Here is an 11438-nt window from a genome sequence, read left to right as displayed (position 1 = left end):
TGTGCCATCCGTTGGATATAGGCTAGTCTTCAAGACACAACAACAGCTGAATTTCATTATCCAAGACAGACAAGCGCCAAAACCATACAACAAATTGAAAACAACACCCCAATCACTACGCAAACAAATAGCTGCTCGAAAACAGTACGACAAATCATACAACAACTCAAACCCAGCACAACAAACCACAACCAACAACACCGTTTCCAACAGACAACTCACAAAACCATCAAAATGCAAAATCAAGTACAACAAACCTCTCCAGCTCAACAACCACCAGACAGACACACGCACAACAACCATACAACATCAATATCAATCAAGAAAACACAAATAACACTGGCTATTTCTGACTGACTGTCTTTTCCCACTTACTGACTCCTTACAACTCCTTACAAATCTCCGTAACAGACGCTTGCCATTTATATACTTGGTGACTTCTCTAACAGACAAGCCAGACACTTACACCCACCATCAAACCACTCCTTATTATCCATCCACCAATTATAATCTTTCTCTCTATCTCTCGATCACTCGTTCATTCACACTTTTCAGAAAAACACATACACACTTACGTACTATCATACAGCAACACCAGACACGAAACACGACACATTAAACATACGAAAATATCTAAACTCCCAACCCAACAACGCTTTCACTTACTCTCTCGCAACCCTTGAAGACATTGTCAAATATAACTACCATTATCACTCCTCCATAGAGCCAGAGGTATTCTGCTTAACTTGGGAACTTAATGTCCCGAAGTGTCACTGATGGACCATCCAAATTCAGTTGGTGCTGGAATGGTTGGTTGTGGACTTAAGGCCTGTCTCCAGATCAAGCACTGGTAATGTGCCCGTCGAATATGCTCATGCAATGATCCTTGTGTTGGGGGGAGCTTCTCTATTCCTTGTCTGGTGTTGAGTCCACGAAAATGAAACCATCTGAGTGCCACAGCTTAACTAATACCTGCATTCCTTGCTTCACAATGACCCAGCACTTCACAGGATGATTCACTACTCTGTCCCAGACGAGCAGTGCACCAACAGTGTCATCACCACAGTCCATAAATGCCTTCCACCATGAAGTTTTGCTCTTGCCGAGGATCCTTCCAGTTGTGTCACACCCACTTATGGCATGAAATCTCATCAAGGCTTGAGCACATTCCTCACCAAGTGCATTTTGGATAGGCAACAAAGGCAGTACACGTCGATTGGTTCTAGTGCCCATTATCATAGCTGCATCCTCACCTAAGACTGTGTATGGCAAGTACTGGCACATCTGTGTCCTGGGAGTAGATGTGAACAGGAAGTCCAAGTTTGTATACTTTATTGGTATAGTATATCAGCAACATATCCACCTCGTCATGCTTAGCAGCATGACAACTGCCAGATGGGTAGGACTGGACACCTTGACAAGTGATAGTGGTTACGTCTGCTGTGCAGCTGACAATAATCTGTTGGGCCAAGAATATTGTCAGAAGCTCCTTCATCTTGGTACTACTAAGGAACTTGTTGAGATCTTTTATAGGCGTGTTTCTGTCAACTTTGCATTCTGTTCCCCTGGAAAGCTAGGCTCCACTGCAACGCTGTCTTGTTATCTCTTTCAATGAAGACTGGCAGTATTGGTCAAACACCAAGTAGCACTTCGAGTAAGGGCGAATTTTGGAGTTGATGGTATTGACGAAATGCTTTGCCATGTCTTCACATGATGATATTTTATCCTTAAAAACAGGCATCTCATGAACTACTGACATGGCATTGATGATAACAGAAGCTCTATCAAGTAGTAAGTCATCCAGTAAATGTGCATCAGCTTGGCCATTTTCAACTGATCCATGACTCTCCAGATGGTGAATGAGCTGTGATTTGTCATTACATGGATGCAACAAGCCATCTGGTGTCACCAGTATGTGATTGATTGGGAAAAACTCAAATGTGCTGACAGCTTCCTTCAAGTCAACATCTCTGGATGATCGGGTCAGGATCAGAAGCCTTGACATGTGAAGCTTCCAAAGTAACTTGTTCTCCTCCAATCTTTGTGCAAGTGGATTTGTCGTTGTCGTTCCAGCCTAGATGTTTCACTTTCGTCATCTTTCCTCAGAGGTTCTGATCACTGCAAATTTGTTCATCCACAAACTTCTGATATGCAGATGAACCACGTTCCACAGTGCCAAGAATATTTTCCTGCACACTTTTCTTGACGATGATATTTTTAGTGAGGTGTGCAAGCTTATGTTCTGTGCCATAGCTTGTTTCTCGTACCTTAAAAGGATTTGATTTGCGCAGAACTTCCTTCAGGCAGTGTACTTGTTTCTCCTGCTGCTGAAGTTTTGTCTGTAACAGATCATGGTGCCAAGTCGGAACATCAGATGCCAAACCAAGCACCTTGGACAAACGTGAAAGCTCAGTAGTACTCAGGCAATACTTGAGCAGAGTTTCTGGACTGGTGGTGATCCCGTCGATTCCTCCGTCTGCTTTGTGCATTTTGTTAACATGCTCTCGGGCCTGGTCAACGCCAATGGCAGTGAAATTCACTCCACTCTTTTGGACCACAAAGCCGCCATTCACAAACTCTTCCCGGATGTCAGGGTGAGTATCCTTTAGGCTGTACATACGGGCAATGTATTCAGGAATGTGCATCACATAGTCTATTCTATTGTATGCAAAAAACCAAACATATTTTCCTGTGATGCCAATTGGACATATCACATGCCACATCGTGTGTTACTTTGGAACAACAAGAGAGTCTTAGAAAAAACAAAAATGCAAATGAGCAAATTCTCGTAAAATTAGCCACCATCTTGGATTCAGAGGTCTGTATATATATCCTGTCATTCAAAATATTGAATGCCATGACTATTACATGATACAAACATTTTAGTCATTTGTTAATAAATAAACAAGATATCATGCATAAAGGGCTTAGAACTTGCACAGATAGGGAAAATGTCCACATTTCATACCAAACATTCAACATGGCCACCATTATTCCAAGACGGCATTCAAAAAAATGCCAGACACGATTTTTGTAGGTAATGGGTCATAATCATTAAAAAAAACACACACACACAACTGGCAAAAATCTATATGAAATTTCCACGAAATTACATAACATTATGCACTAACAATGCTCTTTCCTTAGTAGTGGTAGCTACTCTGTCCTGTCGTATTTTCCGAGTGGAAATACTCCCGAATACCTTTAGAGATACAGTTGCAATGAGGAATGTTGTATCTGTATCCATATGGATTCCTCCCTATCGCCTTTCCCCCATGTCAGTGGGAGTTTGTTTTGCTCTCATCCAGTAACTAGGAACCACACTGCTGCCCTTTAAAATACTGTGACCATCAGTATAACGCGGCATTCCATGTCTTCACATTTATCATTTTTTCTAAATACTTGTTGCTTAATAATCATTAATCTCTCTCTCTCTCTCTCTCTCTCTCTCTCTCTCTCTCTCTCTCTCTCTCTCAACGTAATAACTCGCAAACAGCATTTTTGGAAATAGTTCATTCATTTCATGTCTTTAAAATCATTTAAAAAACTTACTGTTGAAGAATATATATATATATATGTATATATATATAGATATATATATATATATCGAAGAAGGATATATATATATATATATATGTGTGTGTGTGTGTGTGTGTGGTGTGTGTGTGTGGTGTGTGTGTGTGATAGAGAGAGAGAAGAAATGGAGAGAGAGACGAGAGAGAGAGAGAGGCGAGAGAGAGAAGAGAGAGAGAGAAGAGATGGAGAGAGAGAGAAATGGTTGTGGGGGGACCCCCTAATTAAAAGAAAATGTACGTGGATTCTTTTCAAAGAAAATTATCTTGTCATTCATTTCATGGCTAACTATCGTAAATGCAAAATAACGTAGTTTGTTTATGAAATTATGTCCCGGAACCTTTTTAAAGTTCAGTGTTCCTTAATTATATATATAAAAAAGAAAATGTCGGCTTAGATTTACCGAATACAATTGCTTTAAATGTTACGTGAGCTTCCATATTATCTGGAAAATATAGGAAATGCAGCAGACAGAGCTCGCTTGATTTGCTGTTGAAATTGATTGACTTTCACCATCTTCGAAAATTAGGAGGGATTATATAATCACATTATAATGAGTACTAACACTTCAGAAAGAATTGGCTTTCTGGTTTAAGGCCGATCTCTTTCTCTCTCTCATTTACATCCTCCATATAGCTGCTTGCTGTAACCTTTGACCTATTGCACACTGTATTGCAATAGGACAGAACTCCGCACACGAGTCCAATTCATCATGGTCTGAGAGCTGCTCCAATTGTCACTGTTATTTAATGTGGTGAAACTAAACTGAATTTTAGGGCCACATTCGGTACGATTTCATTCAACTTAAGCCCTCCTGCACTAGCTTTGATTGAGACCAAGTTACAGTGCTGAGGAGTTTACTAACTTACTTAAAGTCAAGAAACATTGCATTTTTATTCAACAAAAGTGCAGTTGAGAAACAATCAACTGTATTTCCTGCACCAATTCTTTTTTTGGGTGATACCACACGGGTTCACAAAGACGCATGTAAAGGTTTAACACATATAATTAATATTTAAAGAACACAACAATTATCCAAATTACGTTAAGAAGCAAGAAAACTAACACATTACGGCAAAAATTATTAACAAAACGTTACGTTACTTCGATAGAAATAAAACATAAATGGCAAACAAGATCTCGAGAATATCCTAATGAAGAAGTTACTGCAATGGCGACGACGATTCACGAGGTGATGTGGCTGGATTCTACAAGAACATCGTCGTTAACTTGCCTTCGTGGAGTCAGCTGCTAAAATCCTAGAGCTTCACTCTTCCACCCTAGAAGAAAACTCGGGTGGAGTATATTGCATAACACAGTTGTCACATCTACAAAATTACAGGGTTACGTAACAAACATCAATTTAAAAACAAACATCAAGTGCTCTAATCGTAACCCAACATACAAAAAAAAGGGGGGGTTTCGTCCAGAAGGCAAGCATAAATTACTTGCATGTGCCCTTACAATAAGAAAATAACACTGTAATGATACGTCATCTAATTTTGTAGAGATGAACAAAATTTGCAAAAAAAAAAAAGTGGTTTATTACTTTGAATATCAATGTACTAATTTATACCAACTCATTGCTATAGTTAATATAATAAAAACTACTTCTGTGGAGCAAAATAATCATATATCAACGTATTTTCATAGAAACTGGGAAATACTTCAAAACAAGTACTCCTAAAAAACTAGGAAATTTTATTCAAGAGGAATAAATGGAAATTTTTGACATTCTCCCCCAAGAAGAATCATAATTAGAAGTAATTACAACTGCACCCAAAATTTAAATCAAATATACATTTAGAGTACATCCATAGAAATTAAATCCTTTCTCTCTTGATCACAGCGGATTGCTGCTGCACGCCGAGGTCTAGTACCATTCAGAGGCACACTATCTGGCTCCTGAGTTACAACACTATCAAATTCCCTCTCGGGTAATTCCAGAAGTACGAGCTTTGTGATTGATCTCATGTATAGTTTATTATTCACTCTCACTTCTACAGACCTAATCACGCCATCAGACGACGGGAACAGCTGGGTAACCTTACCCAATGAGAGGAGGGATCTATAGCCTTTCCCCAGATATGATCTAAGTCTACCATCACTATGTCCCCAACTTTCACATTTGCAGAGAGATTATTACTAGAATTATTATGTCTCTCTCTCAAGGACACTAAATAGTCTCTTTTCCAAGAGTTCTCAAATTTCCTTAGCACTGATGATAATCTAAAATATTGTGCTCTAAGATCACTTGAACTCATGAAATCTGGGTCATCAGTTGCTAAATTGTTAAGAAGAGGGGAAATACAAACATTTCGCCCATAAAGTAACATGGAGGGAGTCAAAGCCTCACAATCTCGATCAGAGGAGAGATAAGTCAGTGGTCGATAATTTATCACAGCTTGAAACTCAACAAGTAGAGTTCTCAACTCTTCAAAGGATACACGTTTGTGATACAAGGCCTTGGACAAACATCCCTTTAGAACACCAACAAGGCGTTCATAAAAGCCTCCAGACCAGGGGGCTCGCGGTGTAATGAACTTCCAATTAACACCATTTCCTTCAAGGTATGACTTTACCTCTGGTTCCTCCATAATTTCCTTCAGGAAATTATTAAATCCAACAAAATTCCTACCATTGTCAGATATAATCAGACTCGGCAGAGAATGATACGCTACGAAGCGTCGAATAGCCAGTAGGAAATCGGAAGCAGTCATGGAATGAGTCAATTCAAAATGAACCGCCCTGCTCGTAGTACAGGTAAATAGACATACAAAGACCTTCTCCTCCAAGCCAGTCTTATGATCAAAAACATTAATAGCACCAGTATAATCAACTCCTACTGATTGGAAAGGTCTATCATATCTCACTCTTTCTGTGGGTAATGGCGTGGGGGAGGGGGAACAAACACAACCGTTTCTTGGTTAACTTCTGACACAAAACACACTTGGGCAGAATTGATTTGATAACTTGTCGTGCTTTAGGTACCCAAAAGGTTTCTCTCAACAATACCAGTACAGAATTGACACCACAATGGTGATGATGTCTATGCAAACGAAATTCAAACTATCAACACTGTTAAATAACTTCTGGAAGGCAATAACATTGGGCACTGAGTATCATAAGACCTGGAAGCATTTTTCATGCGACCCTGAAACCTAATTAGATTTTCCTCATCAACAAATAAGTTTAACTGATTACACAAGTTCTTAACATCCATGGACACTCCATGTGAATTCTTATCACAGAGGTACATTCTGGTAGTAGAAAAATGTTGCTTCTGTTCAAGGAGGACAAGTGCTTTCATTTCGTTAGCAACAAACTTAGAACCTTTACTGCACTTATTAAGAAAAAGCAATATTGACTTCATGATACGTTTAAACTTACTTAAATTACTATAACGTGGGATGTCAATTAATGGGGTTGGAGGGTGAACAAACTTAGGTTCTGAAAGAATTTCATTAACATGCACAGTTTCTGTAGCTAAAGATTGGGGATAATCACCAGTTAAAAGCCATTTAGGGCCATTCCACCATAAGGAATTTTGCGCTAAATCTTTACTATTACCTCCCTAGGATAGAATACGCTGGATTATCCTTAGAGGGGGTATACCGTAGAGGAAACTTGAATTTATTAATTTCAGTGACTCTGTTTCGTACATAGGGAATTTTACTATTATTGTTCTTCACCCAACAAATAGAAACCATGGAGTCACTCCAGAGAGTGCAAGAACTCTCTCTTAAATCATCATTCTGCATTAATCTTCCAGCAAGTTTCGCACCCAAGGACAAGGCTGTCAATTCCAAACGCGGAACAGTCTGTTTAGGGTTTGGTGCCACTTTACACTTACACTTACTGACCAGTAAATTGCTTACACTTCTCTTGAAATCAATCACATAGGCAGCAGCTCCATATGCCTTGTTAGAGGCATCACAAAATACATGTAAGTGGGAACATTCAGGATGTACAACAAACCTAGGAAACTTTAAACTTTCTACACTTCTAAAACACTTGCAAATTTCATCAAACCTTGAACATAATGATTCTGGCAAAGGGTCATCCCACCCGTAGTTACTCCACAAACATTTAAGAAAATATTTATCTCTCATCTGTATTGGTGACAATAATCCTAGAGGATCAAACATCCGACCTACTACTGATAAAACCTTTCGTTTGGTTAAAGGTCCTTTATACTCACAATTTACTTCCTTCAGTGACATCTCTTCTTGTGCTAGATACCACTCTAAACCCAAAACGTTTACTCTTTCTTTGATGACATCTATGGTTCTGTTAAACTCTGAATCATTACTGACTCATTCTTGTAGAGGCATATTAGCGTCTTCAAGAATCGCATTTATTACTGGATACTCATCCATCAAGACTGACACATCCTTGTAAGTTTTACTAAAATTATCTACATAGAAATTCTTCATCAGAGATGATGCAAAGGGATTATCATGTAAAGATAAATGATGCAAGAGGGTTTGCTGCAAGAGAAAGGGGGAACATGTAGCTCCAAAACAAACTACACAAAACCGGTAAGTTACAGTAGACTTCAAATCGGAGGGATCAGTTATCCATAGAAATCTGCAATAATCACGGCAGTCGGGTAAATGCCTATCCTTGAAAAGGCTTTACTGATATCTGAAATCACAGCTACTGGGTTTGTACGGAAACTCAACAGGGCATCGAAAAATTTAGTAGTTAATGAGGGACCAGTTATTAAACAATCATTTAAGGAAAGTTCTCCTTTAGCCTTTGAAGAAGCATTAAAAACTATTCGAATGGGAGTTGTTTCTGAATCCTTCAGTACAGCATTGTGGGGTAAATAATGCCCTATAATAGGGGAGCCTGAAGGAATTAATTCTATAAACCCAGACTGAACGTAATCTTTGATAATCTTATCGTAATGAGCATACAAGGAGGGGCCAGATTCGAATCTATGTAACAAGGAATTTAATTGACCAATGGCTATTCTATACTTAACAAGCGGTCTACTTTCATCTTTAAATGGTAAAGACCCTTCATATTTATTGTCAACCCTTTTTACTTTATCCTTAAAACACTTAACTGATTCTCTTTCTTCAGGACTAATTTCAGATTGACGAATACCAACACTTTCTAAATCCCATAATTTTCGAACTTCACAACAAGAATTAATAGGGATTTCCTCTACTTCTATTCCTGAACAACATACATTTGATGTAGTAATCTCATTAGATTCTACATTGTCATAAGACCAACTAGGAAGAGGTCCAAAAATTAGTGCACCACCAGAACTATTCAATATCTGTATTCCAGAGCAAATTTGACTGTTCTGAATGAATTTTCCATAGTAATCAGCTCCAATGACTAATTCTATACCATTTACTTCATCTGAATTTAAATCATTATCTGCTAATTTTATGCCCTTACTCGTCAAGAACGCAGCTGACTTACTCAATCTTGGAGAATAAATTCTAGAATTAACTATCGAATGCAATGGCTTTAATGACAGCACGAATCTTACCTAGTCTCACCACAACTCTTACTATATTACAATTAACTTCCATCCCATCACTGCCAAATGGTTTTACCTTTAAGGCTACTGTTGCTATGGACGATAGACTAAGCTTATGGGCTAATTCCGTTGCAATAAACGTTCTTTGCGCACCAGAATCAAAGAGTGCTCTCTCCAAGGAACGATGTCCATTCCCTGACACAATTACATTAGCAGTAGGAAGAGCAGTCGAAACAGAAATCTTATTAGTCTGAGAATGATCAATTCCCAAAGAAGCAGTCATAACTACTGGGGAATCACCTTTACTAACAGCACCTTTAGAATCATTATGAGATTTCCCAGAATTAACATTTGATTTACTAACATTAGCACTATTTACACTCAACTTTGGTGGAGCAGGATTAACAGGGTTTTCTGTTTTCTTACAAATCATCGGGTAATGAGGCCCATCACATATATTACATTTCGGCTTATTTCTACATTCAGAGAATAAATGACCTCCTTTGAGGCAAGCAAGCACAATCTTAAATATTTAACTCTGTCCCTTCTACTATAAATGGATTTGAAAGCCTTAGGCCCCGTCCACACGGTCGAGCTTTGGTCGACGAACTTTGTCCGATGTGACGTCAGAAGCGGAGAAACAGCGGGAAAAGTCAGAACTTTACCGCAGTTTCTCTGCTTCTGACGTCACATCAAACAAAGTTCGTCGAGCAAAGCTCGGCCGTGTGGACGGGGCCTTACAATCGCGAGAGGCATGGTTCGATGAGCAAAACACACAATTATTGTAAGGACTACTATTACTAGGTTTACTGTTACTTAGTTGTGCTCTCTGCAAGTTTGAGGGAATCACTTTAGAATAGTTGCCCTGATCCCGTTTTCTCTTATTAGAATTCTCACCTTCGTAACAAAATTCCATTAATTCACAAACATTTCAAACCTGAGGAAATTTGCTTTAAATCAAGAGACATACTATTATGTTTATTAGCTATTGCCTTACGTGTTTCAGGTGATAATTTCTCGCATATTATACTAGAGAAAACGGGGTTCATGGCCTCTACATCTAAATTCAATGTGTTCATTTGTAAAAGAATCTGCTCATATTCCAATTGAAACGTGTTCAAATCCTCTATTGTATGACAGGGAGGGACTAAATGTATTAATTTGGACAGAAGTCTACGTTTCAATTTTTCCTTATTATCATACTTCTCCTTAAGGGTCTGAATAGCTACTGAATAATTGGCATTAATGACAAGCAAACCTTCTATGGCTTTAAAGGCGTTATCCCTTAAACTAGCTCTGAGTGTAGAAAACTTAATCACATCGGAAATATCCCTACGATCGTGAACTAAACTGTTAAATATATCCCAAAATGCAAGCCATTGTTCCTCCCCACCGCTAAATTCAGGTATCTTAATTGCTGGGAGTTTAGGGGGAGGGAGAGGGTTAGTGGGAGCCGAAGGAGGCGGCAAAGCGGGCCGTTGATTTATATCTCCCGTGTCAATCTCGCTCATAGTTTTCTGTGTAGTAGCAATAGCTTTCCTTACACATCTAGTTATTGCTCTATAACTTCTACATAACCTCTCATTCACTATCCTGTGAAATAATCGTCACATTCTGTGACCAACTATCTTCAAAACGTCGTAGACCCTCAGTTAGACAACGTTCATACATTACGAGGGTCTATTTTGGTGTATCGGTATCACCAATGCAGCTACCTGCCTCATCAAGCAGATCTTGTAAGGAAATAATTTCCCCTTCAATAACTACCCTAATCTTGGAATCCATTATCTTGTTAATGGATCAATAACAAACTTGCACAAATATAAAAAAAATGTATGGCAAATTATCTAAACTTGATTGAAATATAACATCCACTGAATGCTAGATCATTTTTGACCACGCGCTCTTCATCAATTCACAATATACATCTGGTCACGAAAAACCTAAGTCCAAAAATGGCTACGAAATTCAACAAGAATTTCTTCACGGAGTAATCACTAAATACGAACCATAATGTTCCATAAACAACAGATTACTTGGCAAACACTCCAAGTAATTCAACACCTTACCCTGCTTACCAAATAACTTTGGACACGTGCCAGCTATACTAAAATGACTTTAAAGCCAACCATCACCAACGTGAACTTTTTCGCAAATTATTTTTAACATCCAAAAAAAAATCCTTTCTGAATCGTTATGGCATTCGGTTCGTTCGAAGGACCAGCAAAGAATGTGGTGAAACTAAACTGAATTTTAGGGCCACATTCGGTACGATTTCATTCAACCTTAAGCCCTCCTGCACTAGCTTTGATTGAGACCAAGTTACAGTGCTGAGGAGTTTACTTACTTACTTAAAGTCAAG

The 11438-nt window shown here is 38.6% G+C and overlaps 2 protein-coding genes across 2 annotated transcripts; both read right to left on the bottom strand.

Moving 5' to 3' along the window:
• Window positions 1-5585: 5585 nt before the first annotated feature.
• On the bottom strand, window positions 5586-6170 carry LOC135197839 (uncharacterized). The gene has a single exon (XM_064225007.1). The coding sequence runs from the start codon at window positions 6168-6170 to the stop codon at window positions 5586-5588; it is 585 nt and encodes a 194-aa protein (XP_064081077.1).
• Window positions 6171-8149: 1979 nt separating this feature from the next.
• Window positions 8150-9509, bottom strand: LOC135197835 (uncharacterized). The gene is made up of 2 exons (XM_064224991.1): window positions 9086-9509; window positions 8150-8952 (listed from the first exon to the last, which is right to left on the bottom strand). The coding sequence occupies exons 1-2, from the start codon at window positions 9507-9509 to the stop codon at window positions 8150-8152; spliced, it is 1227 nt and encodes a 408-aa protein (XP_064081061.1).
• Between the last annotated feature and the right edge of the window lie 1929 nt (window positions 9510-11438).

Source organism: Macrobrachium nipponense, chromosome 23, assembly GCF_015104395.2.
Source record: "Macrobrachium nipponense isolate FS-2020 chromosome 23, ASM1510439v2, whole genome shotgun sequence".
Taxonomy (NCBI): Eukaryota; Metazoa; Arthropoda; class Malacostraca; order Decapoda; family Palaemonidae; genus Macrobrachium; species Macrobrachium nipponense.
Note: the sequence above shows the minus strand (reverse complement) of the source record. Positions and strands in the feature narration are given on the sequence as shown.